The following is a 27,013-nucleotide window of genomic DNA, read 5'->3' as shown; positions in this document are numbered from 1 at the left end:
AGACCTCCTCCATCACAAGAAATGGTTACATAGTCACTACGGAGTATATGATTATATCATTCCTAACATAAACCGTCCTATTCATGAAAATAGGTTATCAAAACTCATACTTCTCCAATCTTGAAATAGTGTGTCGAGTATATTAATTTGTTCCACATGTGAAAATTTCAAGTTCTATCTCGCGCAATTTATGAAATTGAGCTGTTTAATATAGATTGACCGGCTAAAATCAATTAATTGTAAATAGCACTCAGAAGATTTGAATCCATTTGATAAACAGACCTGGGCCACACCCGACACAACTGTCCACTTTATACAACTAAGGAGGTTCCACCTCAAAACCATATGGCAATGAGGGGAGTAGCCCCTTAACCTTATAAAGTGGACACAACATTCTTATTTCTTCAATGTGGGATACACATTCCAATACAAACTCAAACTTATAAACTCAACCAATTTGGGATAACACACCACTCACATGTGGGTTTACTCATGGGCTCAACACCATTCGATACATATACACTTGATTACTTGAACAACATAGTTTCTCAAATCCTTTACTTAACAAACCTTCAAAATAAGGCCCAATTCAACAATTCCATTTATCAGGCATTCAGCCCAATTTTCTTTTCTTTTTTTTTTTTTTTTGACACAAACATTCAGCCCAATTTTCACCCTCCCCAAATTTGTTAATTTTTGAATGAAAATACAATCTGATTTTGATGGAGCCAAATTAGCAGAAGAAGCTCTCAGAAAAATGACAATAGACGATGACAAATCTGTTTACGTCGGAGGACTTCCGTACGATTGCTCGGAATCCCAACTTCGTCGTGCTTTTGATTTGTACGGCTCCATTATCGCTGTTAAGGTTTTTCTCTCTCCTCTTTTCAATCAATTTCATTTTTCTAGGGTTCATTTTTCAGCATTGTTGCCTCAATTTGTTTTTTTGAAATTTTTTGTATAGATTGTTATGCGAATTCCTTGAATTTTTTGAGTTCGTGAAATTTGTTGAGAGTTGTAAGTTTGGAGCTTTTTTGATTTTGTTCTTAGAATGAAATGATAATCAGTGTGTAAATTGTGTAATGAAGTCAGTGATTTTGAACGATTGGAGAAATTGGATTAATTGCTAGTCTGGTATGAGAAAATTTACATGTGAAATTGTGGAATTAAATTATATTGTTGGATTGCCGAATTGTTGTGACTGAGAATGTTGCAATTTCTGGATTGGACCATATTTGATTTTGGTTGAACAATAGGCATATTTTGGGAAATTAGCTGTTCTTGTTCCAAGTAAAAATAAAAAACCCAAAAAGGGAAAGCGGGCCGTATGGTAGGAGAGAATGGGATAAATAGGCTAGTGTGGTATGAGTTTATGCTTAGAATCATGTTAATTTAAGTACGTGTTATGAGAATATTGTCCCTGCTTGGTACTTGGTTGATGTATAGAGGGGCGGTTTGCAATCATCTTTGTTTTAATTTAGGTGTGGTAACCCTTGATTGTGTCATAGTAATTCATGAGGAATGCTGAAATCTTAAATAGTTCAAAAGTAAAACTTCGAGGTAATTGGAAATGACCATATTTGAATAAAGATTACCATGGTCTCAACCAAATTGTTTTGCTAAACTATCATTTACTTATGTTACCATCTTCCCATTGTATGGAGTATGAGTGTTTGACAAAATATAAATATCTTAGTGTTAGTGTCTTAAAACACTATCAGTAAATTTCTTTGAAGTTGGACATCGAAACACTTTCCTTAAAGTTACCAACTTAAAATAGAATGGATAGTTGAATTAGCATATTCTTTTATGTTAAAGAAATGTGATATAGTCTGTTAGACATCTATGGATAAAATAACTTACGTGCAACCCTTGAATGGAGCCTTGCTTAACATTTTGGGCTATGCCTATGAAAAAGGATTTATTTGCAAAGAATGATATGGGCGTGGGTTTAAGCGGTAATCAGAATTTTTATATGTAGGATGTTTCATTATAAATTTAAATTGCTACCTTTCAATTGCCATACATATTACTAAATCAACTGATATATTAGGGTTCCATACTCACTCTTTAGGGACTAATTGGCTAATTGCTGTTTGTGGGAACATATATTAAAGAGGACTGCTAATTATTTGTTGTATGATAGTATTTGTTCTTTACTTCCCTTATAAGCCATATAATTCTGCTACTTTTACTTTGCATGGGCTTTAGTTCTTCGTTTGCCTGGTATAAAGAAAGGGCTTCCCTCGAATTATAGGAAGGATTAAGAAGGAACTTGAAAATTCTCTATCATCAATATTGAGATGATGAAGTGTATCAATGTCACTTGATATTTTATTTTCTGAAAGAGGCTTACTAAGGTATTTATGTGACCATAGGCTTCATGGTTAATTGCTTGTCCACATGCTTGCCTTTTGTCTGGGCATCAATATCATCTTTAAAATACTGTACTATTTTTGATGGTTATTTGATTTTTGTATGTTTTAACAAATAGATAATCAATGATCGAGGTGTGGGAGGAAAATGTTATGGCTTTGTTACTTTCAAAAATCCTCGATCAGCGATTGAGGCCATCAATGAGATGGATGGGCGGGTGTGTTTCTTATCTCCATATTATTCATACTTTAATTGAGCAAAATTCAAGGAGTTGGAGTAATTTTCAGTACTCACTCTTTGCTTTTAATTCCTTTCGTTTAATTTCATTCCTTCAGACTATTGGTGGTCGAGTTGTGCGGGTTAATGGAGTAAAGTCAAGAGGGGCTGGTCCGAGATCTAACTTTGATCATGATAGCTTACGACGTAATCAGAGGGAGAGTGTTTTGGATTATGATAAGCGCAGAGGTAGAGAAAGGCAGAATGACTTTCAAAAGGACAGGCAACATGATGATTCGCTAGAGCATGATGGAGAAAGGGAAAGAAGGCATGATAATTCTCATGATCGTGATCAGTCTAGAGATTATTTCCAAGGAAGAAATCGAGGTCAAAGCAGGGATTTGATAGACTGGGAACGGGATCGGGGACGGGTACATAGCAGAAATCATGATCAAAATTTGGAAAGTGATAAGGATTTGAATTCTACTCAAGATAGGGAGCTTGATCGAGTAGTCACTGATCATGATAATAGGCTTGACAAGAGCAGAGCCCTACATACAAAGAGGAAGAACAGGTAAAAGATCATATACTTTGTATAATTTGCTGCCTCTCTGCTGCTGCTACATTATCAGTGCTAAGCTATTTGAAAATGAGTACAATGAGACTAACAAAAATCTTGTACTGATTTAAAAATTTTGGGTCCAAGCTCAAAATCACCGTAAAGGACTTTTAAACAAATTTGAGGCTGAACAGTGACCTGGTTTGTGACTAGTGTTTTTGCTACATTGTGACGGCTATTGTGATCACGACCATACCTTTTTTGAACATTGGCTTAGAATGGATGATTGCTAGTGCAAACATTTATCATGCACCTGGCTCTTGAAAATAACGTACTTTTTTTTTTAAAAAAAAGTATGGTTAACGAACATATATCATATATTACCATGACATAAAATACATGAAACAAAATACTCCCTCCCTGACTCCGTCCCCTTTTGATAGTCCCTTATGGGCAAATTTTAGTCCCAAAATGTTCACCCCATTTACTTTTTCCAACAACCATTAATATTAATTTTTTTACCAAAATTCCCTCCAATTTGCAACAATACTTGTGTAAATTTAAATTTTCCATGTAAATTTTGTTTTCCAATGTACTTTTATTACTTTCTCTCTCTACTTTTTTGCATACCCAATGTTAATTTACTTTTTCAATGTACTTTAACTATTCTTATTTGTGTTTATTGATTCCCGTGAAAATGCCCATAAGGGACTATCAAAAGGGGACGGAGGGAGTAGCATGTATGTAGTTCAAAATAAATGAGCATGAAAATATAAAAAATTATCAGGCAAATCTTATAAAAAGGACATTAAGTGGGAACACATTATAATTACTTCTCATATACCTTTCAAGTTTCTCATTTCTCTCCCTCTCCTCCTTCCACATCGATAGATATGCTGTATTTTCTTCCCATTGTCACATATAGCTGATATGATAGATGCTCTCATACCTTGTACCTTACTCTTTGGGCCAAATATGTTGTTGTTCATCATCAAGTGTAATCTGTATGCTATATTCTGCACTACAATTTACTTATCATTTTTTTTTCCTGGATGCATTCTGTAGATGTTAGTTTATTTAGAAAGCTACTATGTACACATTGCTCTTCCCCTCTTCCTTTTGCTTCAGTACATCCTATCTTTCCTCGTTTATGTCTAATATAAGTTGGTAATGTGGAAAGTTTTATGGTTGATTTTCTCCCACTTAAGTTCTAGATCTAGGACATTGGTGTCCAAAGAGACAATCATTAGTGCCAAATGAATATTATGGTATGAGATTGAACATTATGATTGTGCTTTTGAGTAAGTGGTAATTGCATCAGGATGGAGGAGCAGTGACCGCAGGGGAAGGAACAGGGTAATGGTGGGATTTTAGTTGTGTTGGTGCTTGTGTTAGCGTAGACCTGCTCCTTTTTGTTTTTCTCTTTATTCTTGGGTTCCCTTACCCTGCTCAGAGCAGGAGTTTCATCAGAACTGGGGCAAAACAGCAAAAGTAGTTACTGCTCTTGATTCTAGAGTAGGGTTTTGGGGCAAACCCTCCTTTCCTCATGGTTACGAGAAACCCATCTCTAGTGTATTGAAAAGGTGCTCCTAGAGTCCTAGGCAAGGTCATTTCAGTGAGGCTCATCTGAGGAATGCTGTGTTGCTCTAAGGCATACTGAGTTGCACGTTTTGATTTTCCGTTAAGTGCACCATACTGCTAAAAGGCTCTGAAGCATCCTTATCACCTTAGTGCACTTTATTCTTTTTGTACATTGCTCATATCCGAGGGTTTCCTTTAATCCATCAACCTAACATCAAGTAAAGTTTGGGCGGTTTATAATTCTTAGTAAGAATAGTAACTAATACCTATACTCAAATAAACAGGGCCTTAGTATGTGGTTAAATTTGTTGGTGATGTTTATATGCTGTGCTCTATATGTTGTAGTCCTTTAAGCATCTCAGATGTTGTGAAAGAATAAAAAAGCCATAGTTGACAACATCTCTCTGTTCTTTACATTTTTTTTTTCTCCCCTGCTAAACAGCTCCAGTAGTCATGACCGACATAGTAGAGATTTGTCATCAGAATCAAGTGATTATCAGTACCAGGTGAGCTTATTTCTTAAGGGTGGACTATACGTGAATACAATTCATTAATTTTGGCTAGAAGATGTCATTGTATCAACATTGTGCTTCTCTCTTCTCTATTATTAGATGGAAGAGCAGCTGAATGTGTTGATTAAAAGACGAGAAGAACTTCAGAAGGAGGTCTGTGTTCAGACTAGACTCTTGTGACTTTGCCAGCAAGGCAACACCAATTCGACGTAATACCTTTAAATTTTCATGTTGCTAGTGCTTAGGACTACTCATCAGTCATCACTCTTATTTGCATTTGAGGCATTGAGCACTAGCAGTGTTATAAGGTATAAGCTGACTGCTATAAGTCTCAAATTCTTTCATTGTAAAGTGCTTGGCCTGTGAAGAAAGCAAAGTGATAATATTGTGGGAATTCCCATAATGTCTCCTATTTAGAGAGAGAGAGAGGTGATTGTGGAGTATCATATGGCATTATATACTTGTAGCAAGAAAGAGAAAGAATTTTGATGCTTTAACAGCAGTTTGGTTTTTATTCTAATGAAATTCTATTGATCAAAACCTTCAGAAAAGCTAATGGCCCTTGATATGTACCTAGCTGATGTTTTTATTTTAAAAATGCATGGGGTTGATCTTTAGTCTTAAGTTTCACATGGACTGTTTCCTGCAGATTATTTTTTTCAAATTGAGCTCTTGTTCATCCTCCTACTCTTAGATAGACTTATTACCAGTAATCCCTATATTAAAATTGCTATATAGCCTCAGTATTTAACTTGTCAAAGATACTCATTCCATTTATTAATCAACACAAGGTTATAAATCACACGGATCACAATTCTGAAAACTTTTTGTGTTGCTAATTAATTACTTCATTTCTAGTCTGAACCATGCTGTTTCTTTACATATTTAAATGAATATTAATGTCAAAACTAACAAGAGACTAATCTATAACTTTATCAGAAATCTGACATGGAGCAGAGTTTAGAAGAGAAGAAACAACTCATAGCTGATTTGGAGAAAAGATCCCAGGTTCTAAAATTCTCTCTTTCTGCTGCTTAGCATAATCAGATAGTTTATTTTTGTTGTTCTAACCTTTGACTTGATGGTGATAACAGAAATTGGAAGATTTGTTGACCTCTGCAAAAAAACAATCCTCAGTGCGTCAAATGCGGTTGACTAAGGTATTTGCCTGGATGGATAGCACATTATTAAGTTTTGAATTGTGCATTTGAAGTCAATTGTGCCGTGGATTACTTGCAGTTACATAAAGGTTTCCAGGAAGTAAAGGAGTGCGGTGAAAAACTGAAAAGTTCTGAAGAAAAACTCCAGGTCAATCCCTTTTCTTTTCGCCATTTTACTAGGACTTTTTTTTTTTTGGATACCTATTTTGTACTAAAGCATACCAGATAATCTGACTAATAGAGAGTTGTGTAGCATGTGCGTACTTGATGAGGAAGTATACTCTGAAAATAATTTCTGTTTTTTGCTTGAATTTATTCAGTTTGAGTCAATAGCATTTTAGGGTTTTCTCCTTTATCCAAATAGGCTGCACCTCCCCCCACCCCCTCTCCTCTTTGCAACAAATCATAACTTATCCGTCAAATTCTCCGTCGCCTGTGTTCTCAATCTCATATGCTGCTGTGTATTGGGAACAGAGCTATGGAGATACATATGGATTTTGTATGAACTTGAAATATTGTCAGTAGAAAATTTTCTGGTCTTCTGTGTGAATCGCAAACAAGTGATGAGCTTATATTTCATAACGATATTGTTATGGAGTAGCTATTAGGGGCCTGGGAACCTGCAATCTAATCTAGTAGGCATGAGAACACTGTGGCATCCTGTGGCCTGGATTCAGCATTGCTCTTATCATAGGGCTTCTATATATGATGTTTGGATGCAAGAAAAATAATTTACTGTGGTTTGATGTTTAATCAAGTAGTAATGATTTTCAAAAAAAAAAAAATCAAGTAGTAATGAACTACCTTTTAGGAGATGTGTTGTTCTCATAGACTAGACTTTTCCAGGATCCATGTGATAATGCTCTTACTATATAAGTATATATGTCCTTTGCTATGTGCAGAAACTTGTAGATTCAGTGAGGATGGAAATTGATGCTGGTGGTGATCTTGGAGCAAAGGATGCCAACCTCACAAACGGCAAACTTTGAGAAGCCTCTATATGTCTTTTCACAGAGTAAAACAACAGCTCTTTTGCTGTTTGTTTCTTGTTATGTACGTAGTATATACAGTAGAATACTTTTCTCTCTTTTTGTACTTGTCGATCTTGAAATTCAGGCAGCCTTGTAGAGAACCAGCTCTCCAGGCACAATGGAACCTGTAGATTATTGGCATCGCCATTGTGCTGGATTTTGAAACCTGTATATAGCAACTTCCTGCTCTCTATGTTGCGCTGTGTTATTGAACGCTTAGATTATAATGGGAATTTTCTATGGTTACCTTTAATGTCAAGATATTTGTCTATTTGAGACCATAAACAAGCACACATTTGATGAATTTTGGGATGCTATTTGTACGCTCTAATACGGTGCTGAAACCATCAACCTTGTGACAGAAAACATGGGTAATGCTACAAAAAACCACACATTGAGATCTTAGGGCCTGTTCTTATTGACTGAATTCAACCGAGCTGACCTGAACTGAACTGAAATGAAATGAAATGATATGTTATAAGAGAAGGAAATTAGGAGCTTAACTGAACTGAACTAAATTGAACTGAGCTGAACTGAATTTTAACGTAAGAGAACATGCCCTTACTCATCCTCATATTTTCGTGGTAAGCTAAGAAATCTTGGTTATTTGATTTTAGAATTTGTAGAGACAAATAAAATGTAATAAATACAATAAACATCCATATTATATCACCTTGCGTTTAAATAAAAATATGACATAATAGAACGAGATCATTTTGAGGTATTAAGGTTAAACACTATGGTTAACTTTGACTATTTCAAAAATTTATTGATATAATATAACAAATTTTCAATTGCAAAGAGGATGGTGGGATTAATATGCATTGAGGTATCAAGGATGGAACAACCTTTTGCTTTTTTAATTGCAGAGAATTTGGTGAGATTAAGGGCCTGTTCACATTTACTTAATTTCAGTTCAGTTCAGCTTCAATCAGTTCAGTTCAGTTCAGTTCCAATCAGTTCAGTTCAGCTCTTAATTTCCCAATCACATAAAATATTCATTTCAGCTCAATTCAGTTCAGTTCAGTTCAGTTCCAATCAGTTTAGTTCCAATCAGTTCAGTTTCAATCAGTGCAGTTCAGTTCAGTTCAGCTCAGTTTAGTAAATATGAACAGGCCCTAATAAGCATTAAATAAATGTTTGGTGGTTAAGTTTTTTCTCCAGCTGAACCTTGCTTTGTGGCGCCTAAACCCAATTCATTCCCCCCATTTTCACTCTCGTTTTTTTGGTTTGCAGTGACATGACTAGGGCTGAGCAAAACTACCCGAAAAATCGATTCGTAACCGTTCCGAAAATTAGGGTTTCCGATCCGATAACCATAACGGTTCGGGTACCCGTTCCGATAATTTGTTATTGGATATGCTTATGTGTATCATTTTAAAATAAATGGTTACCCGATCCAATCCGATAAGCATTTTTATTTCTTTTTTTCCCTACTTAAATCTATTAATATAAATCTATACTTTTACTTTACTTCATAATCACTTTATAATATCAATGATTAGTAATATTATTAATTAATTGGTCAAGATCATATGGTATTGTTGTTAATTAGTTGTAAATTATATCATAATAACTACATAATTAAGTTTAATTATCATTATTGGATATCTTATTGGGTACCCGATAACCGATCTAAAATTCGGGTATCCAAACTTATCGGTTCCAGTTATGGGTATCACTTTTAGTGATTTTGGTTATCGGGTACCCGAACCGTTAGTACTAACGGTATGGGTACCCGTCCCATGCTCACCCCTAGACATGACGACTTCTCATTGAAAGTGTATGTATGGTCCACACACACTGTATGTGTTTTATTTCTCCGCTAATATGGTGCAGAAATCAACCCTCTGATAGAAGATATGGGTAATGCTTAGCCATTGCAGTCCTGCTTCATAATTTGTCTAGGTAAGCTAAGAAATTTTGGTTATTTGATTTTAGAATTTGTAAAATGAAATACATATAACAAATCCACTACTACTATTATATCACCTTACGTTGTAATCAATATGACACAATAGACCGATGTCATTTAAGGTGTTAAATTTAAACATTATGATTATCTTTTACTACTTCAGTATATTCCCTTTGTTGCATAAAATTCTTGTCATTGTTTTTTTTAAATTGTTATATGATCAATGATCACATGTACCAACTTACATTATTATAAAATGTGTTTTTCTTGATATTCCGTACTTCATACGTGTATTTACATTACGAAAAAGAATTTTGTACTCCTATAACACACAAGTGCTAAATTAAGATGATGCTTTATTCCACATAATCACGTTAGTTATCATTCAATTTTCATCCTTCCAATAATACCCTCACATTCAAATCACAATCGACTCTCACAAATTCAAATCGCAATCCTCAGCACTTTCCCTCCTTTCTTCCCCTTTCTCCAACTTCTCACTGCTCCTTCAATCTCTCTCCTCACTCAAGCTTCATCAATGGCGCCCAAAATCCCTAAACCTCCGCAAAAACCCCTTCAACGCCCCAATAAATCTCAACCAATTCAAAATCCTACGAAGCAGCAGCAACCGCAAAACCCTAGCATCAAGCGAAATTGGTCAATGGCTGATTTCGAAATCGGAAAACCCTTGGGAAAGGGCAAATTCGGTAGAGTCTACCTTGCTCGCGAAGTCAAGGTTTTTCCCCAATTTTCCCCAATTTTTTTGCAGTAGTAATTGTTTGTTTGTTCAATTGTACTGAATTTGTTTTCGATTTTCGATTTTGATGGAGCAGAGTAAGTATATAGTGGCATTGAAGGTGATATTTAAGGAGCAAATTGAGAAGTATAAATTGCATCATCAATTGAGGAGAGAGATGGAGATTCAAATGAGTTTACGCCACCCGAATGTTCTGAGGCTTCATGGGTGGTTTCATGATGAAGAGAGGATTGTTTTGATCCTTGAGTATGCTTTTAGGGGTGAAATTTATAAGGAACTCCAGAAATCAGGTCATCTTCCTGAGGAGCAAGCCGCCACGGTATAATCTCCAAATTCTGTTTAGTTTTTTCTGAATTGTGTAAGAATTTTGATGATTAATTCTGTTGAGTTTCTAAGGAATTTCGAGTTTTTGCTGTCGAAATGATGATTTAGTTGCTAATTTAGTGTTCTAATTTTGAGATTGGATAATGGATATTGATGGATTCACAAACTAAGAGACATTAAATAGTGTGATTGCGAATGAGGGTTTTCGATGTTGGATTCTTAAGGGAGTGTCTAAGCTTCAATAATATGGAAGTTCTGTATTATTTTGTTCATTGGTTAATGAAGAATACAATGCTGATATTTGGGATTTCTTTTATTTTTTCCTTAATTGAATTTTAATTTTCAGTTGGGCTGAGCTTGGGTTGCTTCTTTATTGAATTTTGGGGGATTTACTTTGACTGTTTATGTGAGACAGTACATTGCGAGTCTAACGGAAGCATTGGCGTATTGTCATGACAAGAATGTCATCCATAGGGACATCAAACCAGAGAATTTGTTGCTTGATCATGAGGTACTTTTATGACTTCTGAGTAACTTGCTTTGCTTTCAATTTGGCTTTATTGGGAATGGACTATACTATTGTACTAATGTATGCATCTTAGAGTACTTTATTGTTTGATGTCCTATTATATGTATGTTTTTCCTTTGGGATTGAGTTGGTGGATCATTGTAAACCATTGAACTGGTAGAAGTATCTGAGCACTCATTTCTCGGTCTCAAAAAAACAGTTTTCATGGCTTTAGCTTTACTCTCATCAGTAGCCCGTTTCTACAAGGGTGTAACAAAAAAGGCGTAGAGAGTAGCAACTGCCTTTGGTGCAATCTGTTACTACTTACAAACATCTGTAGATATTTTTTTTTTTTGCTATATTTTGCTTGGTTATTAGCTAAGTGATGGGTTTCTTGGATGAAGATGAATAGTTTTGAATTCTATTTCTTTTCAGGGTCGTCTGAAGATTGCAGATTTTGGTTGGTCTGTACAGTCAAGAAACAAGAGACACACCATGTGTGGAACTCTTGACTATCTAGCACCAGAAATGGTGGAAAACAAGGCCCATGATTATGCAGTTGACAACTGGACTCTGGGTGTCCTTTGTTATGAATTCCTGTTTGGGGTACCTCCATTTGAGGCTGAGAGCCAACGTGATACTTTCCGGAGGTAAGAAGAATGCATTAATGTTTTCTTTTTTCTTTTAAAAAAGAGTATATAGGTTGAGAGCCTGGCAGCCTGCTACTTAACTCAGTCTTTTTCCTTTGTAGGATTATGAAGATTGATTTGAAATTTCCAGACACACCCCAAGTTTCGTCAGAAGCCAAGGATCTTATTACTCGAGTAAGTATACGCTTCATAGAATTTCCTTGGAAATTAATGGACCTCTTAATTTTATTTTGGAGTTCCCTTCAAAAAAAAAAAAAAAAAAAAAAAAAAAAAAAATTATTTTGGAGTTTCTGATCATGTGGTTTTGACATCTTGCAGCTTCTGGTAAAAGACACATCAAAGAGGCTCTCTCTTCAGAAGATAATGGAGCATCCCTGGATCCTAAAGAATGCAGATCCCACTGGCATTTTCCGTAAATAGTTCTTTCACCAAGCAAGCAAGCAAGTCAATGGTTATGTACACAGTGCTGTATCAAGATTCAACAATGTATTAGTGATCAGATCTGTGTCAAATGTGTAATTGGGTATGTACATTTGACACTTTGTTTTAGACTAAACACTTTGAAATTCTCATGGAATTGTTGAGTATGATATTTGGATGCATAGCCACTTATATGTGTCTAACACCAATTACCTGGCTTTCCAATACATTCATGTAATCGAGACAGCATAACCTGTACATAATTAATTATCAAGATTTGATAATGCAAAATGTTTTAAAATGTTTAAAATGTTCTTCTCACTTGGTAAATATATTTGGCATAGAGTTCTTGCTTACCTTTCTTTGGGACAGAGTAATTTACACACTTGTGTTTCCCATTTGTTTAACTTGTAATCTTCTTTGCCATTTTTGGTGCTATTTATCTAATTACCTGTATACCAATAGAGAAATTTTTGTGTGCTGCAATATTTATGAATTGTCAGAATTCTGAAACAAGGGGAGCGTGCCATTGTGTATTATTTACTTTCCTCCATATCCTATGAATATTATGGTTAGCTAGGAATGCTAATTGGGCATGTTTGGGGTGATAACAAGCTGAAGCTGGAGTTCATCAATTCGGATCATTGCACTTTCACTCAAGTTCAAGCTGAGTCTTAATTTTGTTTTGAGGCCTTATTTTCAAGCGAGCTCAACCTATTTAAAAAATTAACTTGAGCTCAATGCCCTTGTTAATGCCCTTATTGTCCATGCCCTTCAGATTTTTGTCAATGCCATTGTGCCCTTTTTGTCACTACTCCAAATTTTATTTATTTATTTATTTATTTATTTATTTTTTTTATCAAGCTTAGGCAGTTTAGCTATAATTTGTTGAGATCCTCATTAGTAATGTTCAATTTGTTAGTACCCATATTACAATTTGATTTCTATAACTATTCATAAAATAGAACGCAGTATTATAAATTTCAAGCCTGTTTATGAGTTGTATAAGCTAAGCTTAGCTATGCTCAACTCAAGATTCTCTAAATTGAGCTCAAGTACGTAGCTTGCAAGTAAGAGGGCTTGTTTAACCCCTACTCCCCTAGCATGTCCTACTCTGTCTAGCTATTGATAGCTTTTGGGTGGTTTGTCTAGTTTCCTTGTGGTATAGAGAAGCAGGGGCTTTAGTACCTTACTCCGTATATTGAAGAAATGGATAGTACATAAAACCATAAGATTGTAATATCCTTTGTATATATGAATATATATGTTTAACATACTGTTACATATATAACATCTCTTTTTGGAGCCATTAAGTTTTAGGAAATAAAATTGTTGCATGAAATTTAGTTGGAATGTGCAGTTTTTGTATTCATAGAAAGTAGAGCTAATGTATGATTAACATGAGTATACATTAAATAGTGTATTATGTTAGATTGTTATCTTTGGCAAAAAAAATTATGCTTCCCTCCCTCTTTTTCTCTTTAGACTTTTACTTTTTCTTTTCCCCTTTTTTTCCTCTTTAGCATTTCTTTTTTCATCTTATCTCCTGGATAATGTTCTTCTTTATTTTATTATTAACATTTATATAAGTTTTGAATATTTGTTCTTGCATGAGCATGAGTTCTTTTAATTCATTTTTCTTAAAATTTCTATCTTAGGAAGCAGGGCTGAGGGATATGGTTGGCATTGGCCAGCCCTGTCCAAGGCATTACATGACCTAAGTTGGTCTTGGTTTGGCCCCATATGGGATCGAGTCAGTATTTGTCAACGGTCAAGACAATACTAGGTTAGGCTAGGATGATACAACATGGGATCCGGAAATAACAGAAAATCTATGCCTAGGCTTAAAAGCATGACACTACCCAAACATGTGAAACAGCACCCCAAACTTGATAGCCTGACTCAAAATTAAATTGGCTACTGGTGCCATGGCATATGCCTAGCTAACCTGATGGTGCTAGGCATGACCTTAGTTATTTTCCTGGTGCAAACCTTAGTTAGCATTATTTTCTAATGGTTCAATGTAACTTGTACCTACAACACATACTTTTCGAAACAACTTTTTGTATTACTTTAAATTGATGATTAAGGTTAAGTTGTACTCTTATATGTCCTCTCAAGACTTAGATGATAAGAAGTCACTTTGTTAATTGTGGGGGCTGAATGCTTGAAACTGTCATAGAACAAGTTTGCCACTATGGGTTCACAATAATTATCCAATCATATGTTCTTTGGTCAAGGATTGAGGTCCCTTGGTCGCCAGATTATGCGTTTGCGTGGGTCCAAAGTGTGTGGAATGGAGACTTAAGTTCTTGGAGAATGAGCCAAGAATACATCATGATTGTCTTGACCATTTCAGGATATGATTTCCAAAAACAGGAACTTTCCTTGTGCCCTAAAATAATTTAGGAAATTAAAAAAGTTTCTTGAGGTTTTTTGATTTTTGACTAATGAAGTGTCATTACTCATTATAGCCTTATAGGTTCTCTTTCATCGCTTTCAATCTTTAGTTTCTAATCATTACTAATTAGTAATTATGTAGTACAGATCCCATACATTTTATGCCTTATTTCATTGATCATTTGTTCAATTATTGAGCTCTGTGTTGAATCTTGAGTGCTAAGATTGTGAGGATGTGTAACAAATTTACTTGGGAGCAAATGCAGCCTAATGTGTCTACCCTTGCTAGCAGATTTAAGGGATTACATAGCGATTTATGACGTATATACTAAGAGAAGGCGGCTATTTCATGGTAATGTAGTCTTCAGACTGCAATTGTAGCAAATTTACCCCTATGGTGTGGGATTAAGGATGGTAAAACCATAGTAGTACAGGGTTGTTTGTAAATAGTTAATACCTTGTCACTTGGCTGTAGGAATTAGATTGTAGTATGATTATATGATTTCTTTTTATTTAAGTCGTTACTAGCAGAATCACTTGCATGTTAATTTCCGTGATCACATAATTTAAGTAGCCTAGATTGTGATAGGTTTTGTTTTGGAGGATCTTACTTTCTTTGGTGAATTGTGCCTTAGCATGGAGAATAGTGAACTAAGCATGTGATGTAACATGAAATTAAAAAGGTGAAATTTTTCATAACGTTGCAAGGCTTTGTCTTTGATTTAAGCAATAGTATTTTTTTTTACATGTTGCAAGGCCTAACTTTTTTACCATATGAGTTTATACTTTCTATCCTTAAAAGCATGAAATTCCTCCCATAACTTTTTTTTTTTTCGTATTCATACTCCTAATTCCTGGGATTGAGGATTTACATTTCTTAGGAACTTGGGCTCAATTTACCTTGTCTTTTTTACAGTAGTTAACATATATTCAAGGGCAAAACTGTCAACATAACCAAAATTTATTGGCTTCATGTAGATCTGTACATGAATTATATCACTAGATAGTGATTACTGAATAGGAAATCGAAGAACAATATGTAAGTTAATAAAATGAACACTCACTCTCTCTTTATGCCTTCTTTAACCTCCCTCTCTACACATAATAATTCACACAAGAATCAGAACAAAACTTGAAAAACCCTAATTCTAACCCTACAAACAGTCATTAACTAGAATTTTAATGTAATCTGGCTTCCATTACTCTCCTCACCATCATCTCTTAATGCTGCCAGCTTCCTCCCTTCTCCTCCATTCTCCCCGCTTTTGCCTTTCCAGCTGCTGCAATCTGACTTCCCATCTTCGATGCTCTCTGACCGGTCACCGGCTCGTTGAGCATCTGATTCCGGGGAGCTATGAGTCTGTGTGTGAGAGGTAGTCTTGTACACATGAAGCTGGTGATGGTGTTGCAGGGCTGGATGGTGCAGTGCTTGTGGGGGTGCTACTGGTTGTGGATAATAGTCTGGTGGCACTGTAGGTGAGCAATAGTGTGATGAGACTTGAGTACTTGGGTGAGCACTGTATATGGTGGGTGCACCACCATGTGCAGCAGCAGCCGCGGTGGCGTATTCGGGTGGGACCCATATTCCTCCTAAGACAACCAGCTGTGGTGCTTGCCCTCCTACTGCTTGAGGACTTGGGCTAGGTCTTCTGGTGTGAAGTCTATATTTCTGCATGTTGGTAAAAAATACAAAAAGTTACCACAAACTGTAAAAAACATAAAGAAAAGTTGAAGACCAAAAGAGTAGAGACAATTAGTATATGCTCTGCACTATATAGTACAGTATCAATGTGTATGTCATGATTGCATGTTCAGAGAAAGATTGTTACCTGGAGGTGACTTTTCACTTCATCATTGGTTAGGCCATCAACCTTCATTAGCTCCCTAATTTGTTTAGGGGTAGCTACTGTTTACAAAGATAAGCAACCAATAGTCAGTTAATTATCCTTGTTTTTAAAAGCTAATGATAGTGACATGATCAGTTTTAGACATATTTAAAACCACTTCTAAATAAACAATCTGCATTATATTCTAGGTTGTTTATGATGATGATCAAATTATTATAGAAATGAATATGTCATAATGTTAAAAAGATAATAATTACCTTGTGAACCACCAAGCATCTGAAGGGCATTGACAAATCGTCGGTGCAAGTCCGGTGACCAACACCGCCTTGCCTTCCTGTTTGTCTGATTTGTGGTAGTGGTGGAGGTTGTCGCGATAGGTGCTTGACTATCTGTGGAGGCCATGCCAACTATCGCATTTCCTCCTTTGCTAGAATTATCACTCCTTGATCCACTCAATCCATTTTCACTCTTGTCATCTACCTCTCTGTCACTTGATGCTAGGGCCAAATCTGGAAGTGGCCTTATGCTTGAATTGTTAGGAACTGAGTTTCTTTCTTTTGCGAATGGAAGAAAAGCTCCTCCATTTCTTTGTTTGGTGTCTAATGCTAGTTTAGGACTGCTGACACTGAAGCCAGTATCAGCTTCAGATTTAGGCAATGTCGTCGAGGACTGTTGCTTGTTCGCGTCTCCTGCAGGGCTCCATAGCTGTGCAGATACCATCCAGTTGGCCTTATCAGAAATGTTTGCTGTCTTTTGGTCAGACCCTTCTAAGTTAGAATGTTTGAGTGGCATAAATTCTTCAAGAACTGGCCTTGCACCTTGATTAGTTATTCTGAAAGATTGTAACTGCTGCCTTGATGCTTCCATGGCTGATGAGCAAAATAAAGCTATAAGTTATTAGACTTTTTTTAAAATGAACTAGAATAAAATTTTCAACCCTAGAAAGAAGCAAATCTTAATTTTCTTTTACTGTCTGATTCAATTTTTTACTTTGTCTGATTATATATGTTACTTTCTAGTGTTATTTTTGTTTGGAATTTGTTTTTTTGATTTTGAGTGAAGACTAAAAGCCTAAAATAAAAGTTGCATGCAAAAAAAAAGAAAAAAAAAGCCTTATTATCCTCATCTTTGTTTGTGAATTAGGGAAAAAAGAAGAAAAAAAGATCAAAAGTATTTCACAATAAATCCACAAAGAGTAACTGTAATCATTAATTTAATTAGATTGCTTGGTTTTAATAACATACTGATTTGATTATATCCATTGAATAATTCATTGGTGGGTACAAAATGCAGTGTTGAAAAACATGCAAAAGAATGAGAAAAAGGAGACAAAGAAAAAGGAAGAACTAGGGACATGAATATGCAAAGTAAGGCTAATACAGTACCATTGGTGAGAAGCTGCATGCAGAGGGGAAGCTCACGCTTGAAAGCATCAATCTTATGGCGCTCTTCCTCGAGGCGATTAAGGTATTCTTCTAGCTTGTTGGTGGCTTGGTCTGTTGGGTTATTGTGATCACCACCAGCGCCGAATGATTTGAGTAGCATAGAGTAGCTTTGAGGTTTACAGTCAAGGCTTAGTTCTGATGGAGATGCCATCATTTCACTTATGATTATAACAAAATATTTAGTGTATATGATAAGATGGTTTTATTTGTTGCTTGGTGATATATATGTATATATTTTTGTGCAATAAACTTTTTTGGTCTCAAATGTTGTTGCTCTTATAGAATTGAGGGAAGCAAGGTGGCCTTCTCCTTTTTAGGTTATGAGAGAGGGAAAAAGGGATAGGATGTTGTTTATGAACACAAGGAGGATCAACTGCTTTTAGAGTTGTGTTCGAGGGAGAATAAAGTGGAATTTTGGGGTGAGAGTGAGAGAAAGAGAGGAAAAGGAAAAGTTGAAGAGAGATAAAAATTTAAAGTGGAGGAGGAGGAGGAGCATGGTAACTTCTTGCAAAGAGAGCAAAGGCAAAAAGCTCGAATTTATGATACACGCTCTAAAGTCCAAACATAGTTAGATTCCGTACTATCCCTGTCCAGATATAGTTGTCACGTTATGGTGAGTTTAAAATTCTACTAAACTGTTAATTTTGGAGTTAGGGAATAGCTATTTTACGCGTATGTTTGTATACAACGTACGTACAAGTGTAAGGAGTGAAGAGAATCAAAGGGGGGTCATGTGGTTGCTGAAGCCTTTGTAGGGATTTTTAGAACCTTTGGACGTTCTTCCCCTCTTCATTAGCTGTCCGAATTTCAAAAAATCACTAATTCAAAAGATGATTCTCCTTCCTCTGCCTCTGTTGCCTTTTTCTCTCATTTTACAATTTATCTTTTCCTTTTTGTTACCATCATTTTTACCTTTTTTTTATTTATTGGTTATATGGAATAGTTTTTATATTTGTTAATATGAGCTGAATATACTGATTTTTGCAAAATGTATATTTCTTTGCTCAGCTTTTATCTCTATAAGCTCCTATTTTAAAATCAAAGAATTAAATTCAAAAAACCCTTTTCATGAGAAAAATATCTCTTTTATTGTACAGTATATTTCTTTGGGAATGAAAAAAATGCTAGATAAGCTTGAATCTGCTCCATTTGTATATTCATGGTTTATTTGGCCAGATGCTCTGGACCATGCTATGAACTCTCTTTATATATTCTCCTTTTTTTTTATAATTTTTTTGTGATTATCTATTTATATTTTTAAGACAAGATGTGAAAATGATTTTTGTCCTTTAATTTTACACAAGTATAAAAAATGCAATTTAACTTGTTATTTGTATGAGCTTAGATCTAGAGAATATGACCATGTTTTTTATAATTATATATTGATGCTTTATGTTTTAGCTAGGGTTACGATTTAGCCTTCCAAAGAGGCATTGTAATATCAATATTACTATACATCATAATAACGCTTATAAAGTGCAATGGAAAATATTAAGAAATTACATATGTACTTTCACCCGTGCATATACGTGCCTCACTTTTTTTTTTGCGGTGTTAGGACATTGAACATACGTTATGTGCTCTAACATTTCCTATTTATTTATCTTTTTGTATTTGGTATCAGTCATTCAATTTTATAATTTTGGGTTTTAAAAATGGTGCAATGCATGTTTGTGAAAATGTAGATTATCGTATACAGTTGGAACTTTGAATAAATAAATTGTTGTAGGATAGACACATTTATATTTTGTTTTACTGTACCTATTTTACAAGAACATGGATCAAATAGGTATCCAAGTAAATTTTGAAGCTTTTTATAACAAAACTATATTATTTTTTAAGAGAATCAAAACCATCCAGAATAAAACTTTTTCTAAACTTTTATTTAAATATATTCATTTAGGTAAAGATCGTATTACTTAGAGGTTTAGGGCCCACTTAAAAGCAAAGTTAAAGATGAAATGGATTCGATGGTCATGATTTACAGATCATATGTTAAATTCCCAACCAAAAGTAACTTGCTTAAAAAATCACAGCAAACCCAAAAAATTATATTAATCTTTAAGAAAATAAAAATAGAATAATTAAGGGCAGATGTCAGACATCCATACGGTTAAGTACTAATAGAACAAATTATTCTCATATTATATGGAATTATGGATGATGAATTATATGATTCTATCTTTATTATTTTTATTATTTGAAGAGGAAATTTTATCAAAAAAACTAAATATAAATGTGCTTTTAAAGAGCATATACTATTGTCATCTGTTTTACTAATTTTATGCTAATTATATATCATGTAAAAAAAGTAAAATAATACTTAATGTCGAGTATCTATCAACCATTCAACTTTCTTTTTTGGTTTCAAAAAGTAAAATAATTATTCAACATTTGAGAAAGAGTGAGAATATATAATCTACTTGAGACGTTCATTTTAAGTTTATTTTGTTTTTATAAAAGAGAGAGAATAAAATATTTCATTTGATGTAAGGAAGGAATATCTTAGTTCCAAAATTCTGCGACTGTAAATTAAGGACACAAAGCTTAAATAAAAAGAGAGATTGGAGGGAAAAACAGCCCAAAAGATTGAAAAAAAGAGGGTTTTGGGAATCTCTTCTGCTACTTAAAACTTTAGTGAAGTGGGTGGGAAGGTAAGTTGATTCTCTCTAAACATTTGACTATTTTTTTGTTCGTAATAACACGCTTATTGATTTTTACTTATCTGAACTTACCTGCCGCCTAAACTCATAAATCTTTGTGCAAACTTAATTTTCCTTGGATAGTGGTTATAAGGTAAACAAAACATGGCCTAACAGATTAATAAATCGTGTGCAACACCTAGGTCTGGACTCCATTTCCACCTTGATCTTGCGCGTGGTGCTATGATATTACTATATAATTGTATTGGTAGTAAATTGGCAATGTAATTTAGAGATTAATGAACCTTTTTTTTTTTTTTTTTTTTTTTTTTTTTAAATTTAAGGAAAAGATTTGAGTATAGTAAATGATGAACATTCTGGATCTAGGTATGGTATTTTTTTTTTTCTTGCCTCTTTCATCTTTAGGGACCATACATTCATGAAGGAATGCTCATGTTATGTGTTGAATCTCAAGAAGATTTGAAGTTAGCCCACTTACACAGTCAACTATGCACCCTTTCTGCTTCTTTCTGGAAATTTGTTTTATGCTTAGGAAAATTCATGTACAAGCCACCTGAAGTAGTCATCTATTATGTTTCTTTACCTTCTTCCTTTTTCTATCTTTTTTTTAGCTTTTTAATCCATTATATTGCTCTCTTTGTTTTTTTCACAAAGGTTGAAAGAAACATGCTTATATTAAGAAAGTAATCAATCAATTCAAATTAAAAATCTCAACCCATTTTTTTACTTGTGATGTGCATAGGATTTTCTTAGACAACATTTGTATGCAAATTTATGAATGTACCCTTCTCATTATTTAATGATGAGTTTGAAAGTTCGAGAAGTATCTATGTCTCGTTTTTATGTTAGAAGATAATTAATAACAAGCATACATGATGTGTTTTTTATTTGAGCTACATGTAAATTGAGTGAGTATATTGTTGTTTAAAGAATTCGTGTCATGTAAACAAGTTTTATGTCAGATAACGCCTTTAGATATGAAGATAAAATTAGGCCCTGTTCTTTTGAGCTTCTAAGCAAAGCAGAGTAGAGCAGATGTCAACAGAGTAGAGTAGAGCAGATTTCAATCAGTAGAGTTGGGCTCAATAGAGTAGAGTAAATATTAAAGCAGCAGCTCTAAAGAACAGGGCATTAGTTGTAAATAAGGGGGAGGGAGAATTGAAGTGGGGATAGTCATGAAAGTTAGTAAAAGGAGGGAGAAGGGTGGTGCATGGGTTTGGGGTAGTGAAAAAGGTAAGAATAGATTACATAGAGGTGAAAAAAGAAAGAAAGAAAGAAAAATGAAAGAAAGAATCGAATATCTTTTAACAGCAGAAGAAGAGAGAAAGAAAGAGAAAGAGTGGCAATAATGAAAGAGAAGGTTGGTCGCTTTCAGAAAAATCAGACTTCTAGTACAAGCCTCCAACATCTTCCTTTTTCATTCTCTAGATTCTTTCTCTCTCTTCTTTCTTCTTTACGAGTGAGTACTATACTATGCATGGTACTACTACTACTACATCACCTGGTTTGTTGTGAATGAATGAATGAATGATATAAAAGAAAGAGAAAGAAAGAAAGAAAAGATTCTCCTCGTGACACGCGTTGAGATATTCTCTGCTTAATCCAAATATCATCCTTCTCTGAATATCCCTTTTGTCTCCTCTTCTTTGTCCTTTACTCCTAAACCTTCATACACTATACCCACCTTCACCATTACAGGCATTACTTTGTGTACGTACTTACTTCAGATTTGTTCTCTTCACCTGAAATAAGGTGATTTAGGGTCTGTTCTCATTGACTGAACTGAACTGAGTTGAGCTGAACAGAACTGAACTGAAATGAATATTTTATAAGAGAAGGAAATTAGGAGTTGAACTTAACTGAATTGAACTGAATTTCAACGTATGAAAACATGCCCTTAGTCTGGATATTTTAAGATCTGATCTGCTATGCTATGCTATGCTTTGAAGGTTTCTAATCTGGTCTTTTCTGGTCTGAATTTGTCTGATAGAGTTTGATTCTTGTCATTGTGCAATTTAATAACTTTATTCGATCTGGTCTGAACCAAAATCTGAATTATTACTTTTCTAGAGAGTTGGTTCCAAAAAAACACGTCGGGTCGTGCATTGTGTAACTTGTGTGTTACTCGTATTTTCCTTGTTAACTATCTACTACTATAAGATTGGAGGTAATGACTAGTAAGCTTGTTGGCCATTTAAATAATATGTTGTGTAAGGTCAAACTTTCGTGTCTAGGGTTAGTCAAAATTTGCCCTGTATATCAAAAGGGTGACCATGGCTTATGTCTTATTTGAAATCTTGTAACGAGCTCTGTGGTATCGTGTTATGTCGTGTTTTGTGAACATCGTGTTATGTCGTGTTTTGTGAACAGAATGTGACCTAAGTGACCATGGCTTGGCTCGAGCCACATACCCATTATGTCATCACTATGTGCCTTGCTTATATCTAACGTGAAATCTTCTAACGAGTTTTGTGATATCATGTTATGTTGTGTTTTGTGAACGCCTAAGCATTGAATATCAAGAGTTAAATTGAAATAGAGAACACTTCAAGCTAATTTTGGATGAAGCGACATATTTTTTGACATCGAATAATCATCTTGAGCCATATCTTGATTGTTTCATATTTTAGTCTATTGTTGTCAATCATGATAAGTCAACAAATATCATGTCTTCAGAATTTTAAGTACAATTTCAATCAATTAATCGAGTATATATAGGATGGTTTTGGCAAATCTAACTCTATATTCACCATTGCTGTTTGGGGTAGTTCCTCTTTTGGACATGGGGCAAAAAAATGTCCAAAAATAACAAATTTAAAAATCACTATAGTCTTGGTACTTGTAATAAAAGCTTTATGAAGTGAACTAATTAACATGTACAGTACGATAGTACTACCATTTTCCAACTTTTGGTTGTTTTATAAAAGGTTTTAGGTTTGTCACATCTATACACTTGGTCAACATATAGAAGTTTGTTTCGGATTTTAAACAAGCTGTAAACTTTATAAATTTTTCATACAAAGTATAATTTTAATTACAATCTCTCTTTTGTCAAGAAAATAAAAACAATAGTATACGTAGTATTTTGTTTTTTTAATCATTGTGGTGATCAATTTCATTTAATTTATGAAAATATCATTTAAGCTATAAAAAGGCCAAAAAGTTTGGTTTTGAAACAAATATAAGTCTAGAAGACTAGAAATAATATTTTCATATAATAATCCAATAAATATTTGACTAACGATTGAGATAGTTGTTAAATTTACCTAGTAAAATCAAATAAAAGTATTATTTTATAGGAAATGGAGATAGTATAAAGGGGAACAAAATTAAAGATTAAATATAATGAAATTTCAAAAAGAGGAAATGAAAGAAGAAAATTGTCCATTTGTCCTAATGAAGTTATAGTAAGAATTTAACTTTATTGTTAGTCTTTTCCCCCCACTTGAAGTTCATAAATAGATTCCTTGCAAGTCCACCCCGCAATGATTTTCATGAAAAAAGCCTATTTTTGAGGATTTACCAACACCATCCTTTAAATAAAATAATACTAAATAAATAAATAAAAATACTACGTATTAGTTTTCCTTCAATTCGATGCATAAATTTTTGAAGAATTCAGCATTATTATCAAAGGATATGATGCTCATATAATCTGTTTATAGTGGAAAAGGCCATACTTTAATAATATAAAATTAGAAGAATCTAACCCCATATTATTGGTGCATGAATTACAAGTTTAATGTTAATGCATTTTCTTCTATATAAGTCGTTTCTTAGAATATGCCTTGATTCATTCAATGTACGTTGTAAAGCTTTATCGTTTTATTCTAATGATAGTTAAACATTGTGATACATGATTTATTTTCATGTAACCATGATACAAGCCATTGTCTAGTGGTGTGTGATTCGTTGATGTTGTATGAAAAATCAACTTTTACTTATTAATTTTCTGTTTTAGGGCCTGTTCTCATTGACTGAACTTAGCTGAACTGAACTGAGCTGAACTGAACTGAAATGAATATTTTATAAGAGAAGGAAATTAGGAGCTGAATTGAACTGAATTTCAACGTATGAGAACAGGCCCTTAATCTGCCCCTATACCTTTTTTTTTCCTGATTATTTAATAGGATTTTGTTACAGTAATCATAACTTGATAAGGGATAGGGTTATGTATAAACATTAAATATACATGTATATTACACTCGTAAATCTACAATATCTAAAATTCTAAATTCACAAAATATTGTAGTACAAATAGATTTCAAACTCGGGTTAGGAATATGCCTTTAATGAAAGGTAAAATACACTTTAATAATTCCAACTATTAGTGATTTACTTTAATTTTAATAATCCCAACTAAGGTTTATCATCTAATAATCCCAACTATTGGGTATGTTTGCATAGAGTAGTCCCAACCGGTCAACACAAAGTCAATGACTTATTGTAACAGGTAACCAATCTACGTGTCAGCACGTGATTAGTTTAAAATTTAAAAAAAGGAAAAATAACCTCCTAGCCACCCGTCCCACCACCCATTCCTTTCCACCACCACGAAGCCCAGACCCAGCCCAATCTCCAGCCCGTCGACCGTCTCCCCTTACCCTTGAAAATGACCGACACAAGACCCTCCTTCCTGACCTTTCTTCCTCTCGCCTCATCTGTGGTTTGACGCGCCGGAAAACCCTCTATTAACCACCCCGAAATCCCAGCCTCGACCCCGAAAAACCCCTACCCACCCCGAAAAACTACCTACCTAGCCACCTCCCTTCTCACACTCAAGCCCAAATAGCCACACAACCCCAAACAACCTCCACTCCTCCAACCACCACCAATTACTAGCTGTGCACAAACTTGACCACCATAGCCATGCAACTCACAACTCCAACCAATTCAAGCATTGCTGCACAAATGGCTGATGAATTTGGGGGTTGGGAAGGCCTCGGCCGTTTTACGAGGGTTAGGGGAGGTCGCCGACCGGTTTTCGGTAGCCTGGGGTTGGGCCTTAGGGTTTCGCGGTGTGGGAGAAGAGGGAAGAGGTGGCTGCCTCCTGCCTGGCTGGTGGCTGGGGATGGGTTTTGGGTCTTTTTTTTAAAAAAAAATATTATATTTTTAATTTACAGCAATTACATGCTGACATGTGGATTTTTTTTATAAAAAAAAAAAATTTAACCCTTTTATTATCGTTCATTGGGACTGCTCTAGGCAAACATACCCATGGTTGGAATTATTAGATGATAAACTTTAGTTGGAATTATTATGTAAATTGCCAATATAATTGAAATAATTAAAGTGTATTTTTCCTTAATGAAATTACCAGTTAAGTAGTTATACATGCTTTCGTTGTTATACTCCAAAGATTCCCTTTTAATACACCTATCTTATTATAACCAACTTAATTATTTGTCCTTCATACTGTCAATATTACTACTACAATTTATTACCTGTATTCTACTTCAATATTTATCATTGTCTATCAAGTAGTTCCACTTTCTATTTTTAGTGTAGGTTTTTTTTTTTTTTTTACCCATATCTATTCCGTTTTACCATTGTCTCTTTTTTACCTCATGATTTATTCACCTTTTCATCTCGATTAGATTTTTTTTTTCTTGCTTTATATACATTTTTCATTACACACACCCATTATTTTCTTACTTTCCTTAAGTTCTGAATCTCCGTGTGACTATTAAGGCTACTTGGCTAGCCATATTAGGTCCAAGTCCAATGTGCCATATAGGAATTTCACCAATCTTTGTTATTAAAAAAAAAAAAAAATTCCTTATTAAAGTAATAAAAATAAAGATGGTCCATTGCAACCGTATATTTCTACACAAGGAAAGCCTAGTAGATACTAAGAATAATCTATAAAATCCAAAAAAAAAAAAAAAAAAAAAAAGATATGCAAGTACCTAAGTGTATTGGATTCTATTCCTCTTTATCCATAACCCTTTGTTGGATAATCACGTACGTATATCAAAAACTTAGAAAATCAAATATTTTTAAAATTCCATTCAACTTAAATTCAAAGTGAGTGACTTAATTGAAAAAAGGAAAATATAAAGTATGTTCTTTATTTAATTTTTGCATGTACATGAAATATTCTTACCTTTGCTTTAATTTTGCGGAAAGAGATTGATGTCTACGTTTACGGATTATAATGCTTCTTTGTCAAGAATCATACTGAAAATATTATATACTGATTTGATGAGAAGTTTGATTAATTATGTTTAACTAAATTCCCCAATATTGCAATATAGATAGATAGAATTTGTTCATTTTTAGGGACTTGGTCATTCATTTGATGATTGCTAGTTGGTTGGGTTTTGATTTTTTTATTGGATGCTTTCCTAATTTTTAATTAATTTTTTTGAAGGTTTTTTTGTCTTACTTGATCTTCTTTGATGGATTGACTATGATGGTTTAGTAATTAATTTAATTAACTTTGTTCTAGAACATATTTACTATATTCGAAGTCTGACTTCGTATAAAATTACTCTCTTTGTTCCTTAATATATTGCAACGTTATCTATTTTATAATGTATAGGTATAGGTTTCTCAAGTTTTAATTTATTTAGTTAATTTATTCAAAAAAAAATATTTAGTTATGTAATTACAATTTCAATGGTCTCATATTTGTGTTAAAATTTAC

General features: G+C 34.2%; 3 protein-coding genes across 4 annotated transcripts; 2 read left to right on the top strand and 1 right to left on the bottom strand.

The window, feature by feature from the left end:
* Positions 1-700: 700 nt before the first annotated feature.
* Positions 701-7,668, top strand: LOC145610050 (uncharacterized). Its single transcript, XM_081665297.1, has 9 exons — positions 701-868; positions 2,495-2,593; positions 2,712-3,166; positions 5,175-5,238; positions 5,344-5,397; positions 6,184-6,252; positions 6,339-6,404; positions 6,484-6,552; positions 7,307-7,668. The coding sequence occupies exons 1-9, from the start codon at positions 701-703 to the stop codon at positions 7,391-7,393; spliced, it is 1,131 nt and encodes a 376-aa protein (XP_081521423.1). The 3' UTR covers positions 7,394-7,668.
* A 2,171-nt stretch (positions 7,669-9,839) lies between these two features.
* LOC145610051 (serine/threonine-protein kinase Aurora-3-like) lies at positions 9,840-12,248 on the top strand. The gene is made up of 6 exons (XM_081665299.1): positions 9,840-10,086; positions 10,184-10,426; positions 10,847-10,942; positions 11,375-11,589; positions 11,691-11,763; positions 11,908-12,248. Exons 1-6 carry the CDS (start codon positions 9,889-9,891, stop codon positions 12,007-12,009), a joined length of 927 nt encoding a protein of 308 aa, XP_081521425.1. The 5' UTR covers positions 9,840-9,888; the 3' UTR covers positions 12,010-12,248.
* Positions 12,249-15,352: 3,104 nt separating this feature from the next.
* LOC145610049 (myb family transcription factor EFM-like) lies at positions 15,353-18,033 on the bottom strand. Of its 2 annotated transcripts, none has more exons than XM_081665295.1 (4): positions 17,642-18,033; positions 16,514-17,125; positions 16,239-16,315; positions 15,353-16,078 (listed from the first exon to the last, which is right to left on the bottom strand). In XM_081665295.1, the coding sequence occupies exons 1-4, from the start codon at positions 17,853-17,855 to the stop codon at positions 15,581-15,583; spliced, it is 1,401 nt and encodes a 466-aa protein (XP_081521421.1). In that variant the 5' UTR covers positions 17,856-18,033; the 3' UTR covers positions 15,353-15,580. The 2 variants fall into 2 exon arrangements, with proteins under 2 accessions (XP_081521421.1, XP_081521422.1); XM_081665296.1 differs by having other exon boundaries at positions 16,239-16,312.
* Between the last annotated feature and the right edge of the window lie 8,980 nt (positions 18,034-27,013).

This window comes from Chenopodium album, chromosome 24 (assembly GCF_948465745.1).
Source record: "Chenopodium album chromosome 24, dcCheAlbu1.1, whole genome shotgun sequence".
Lineage (NCBI taxonomy): Eukaryota > Viridiplantae > Streptophyta > Magnoliopsida > Caryophyllales > Amaranthaceae > Chenopodium > Chenopodium album.
The sequence above is the reverse complement of the archived record's forward strand: the minus strand, read 5'-3'. Positions and strand labels throughout refer to the sequence as shown.

Bases quoted from the DNA above. Each gene is read 5' to 3' on its own strand.
- LOC145610050 (XM_081665297.1), top strand. From the start codon at position 701: ATGAAAATACAATCTGATTTTGATGGAGCCAAATTAGCAGAAGAAGCT. The intron at 5,398-6,183 runs GTCTGTGTTCAG...TAACTTTATCAG, and splicing joins GAGAAGAACTTCAGAAGGAG to AAATCTGACATGGAGCAGAG. The intron at 6,253-6,338 runs GTTCTAAAATTC...TGGTGATAACAG, and splicing joins ATTTGGAGAAAAGATCCCAG to AAATTGGAAGATTTGTTGAC.
- LOC145610051 (XM_081665299.1), top strand. From the start codon at position 9,889: ATGGCGCCCAAAATCCCTAAACCTCCGCAAAAACCCCTTCAACGCCCC. The intron at 10,427-10,846 runs GTATAATCTCCA...TATGTGAGACAG, and splicing joins CTGAGGAGCAAGCCGCCACG to TACATTGCGAGTCTAACGGA. The intron at 10,943-11,374 runs GTACTTTTATGA...ATTTCTTTTCAG, and splicing joins ATTTGTTGCTTGATCATGAG to GGTCGTCTGAAGATTGCAGA.
- LOC145610049 (XM_081665295.1), bottom strand. From the start codon at position 17,855: ATGATGGCATCTCCATCAGAACTAAGCCTTGACTGTAAACCTCAAAGC. The intron at 17,126-17,641 runs GTACTGTATTAG...TTTGCTCATCAG, and splicing joins CATGCAGCTTCTCACCAATG to CCATGGAAGCATCAAGGCAG. The intron at 16,079-16,238 runs GTAACAATCTTT...ACCAACATGCAG, and splicing joins AAGTGAAAAGTCACCTCCAG to AAATATAGACTTCACACCAG.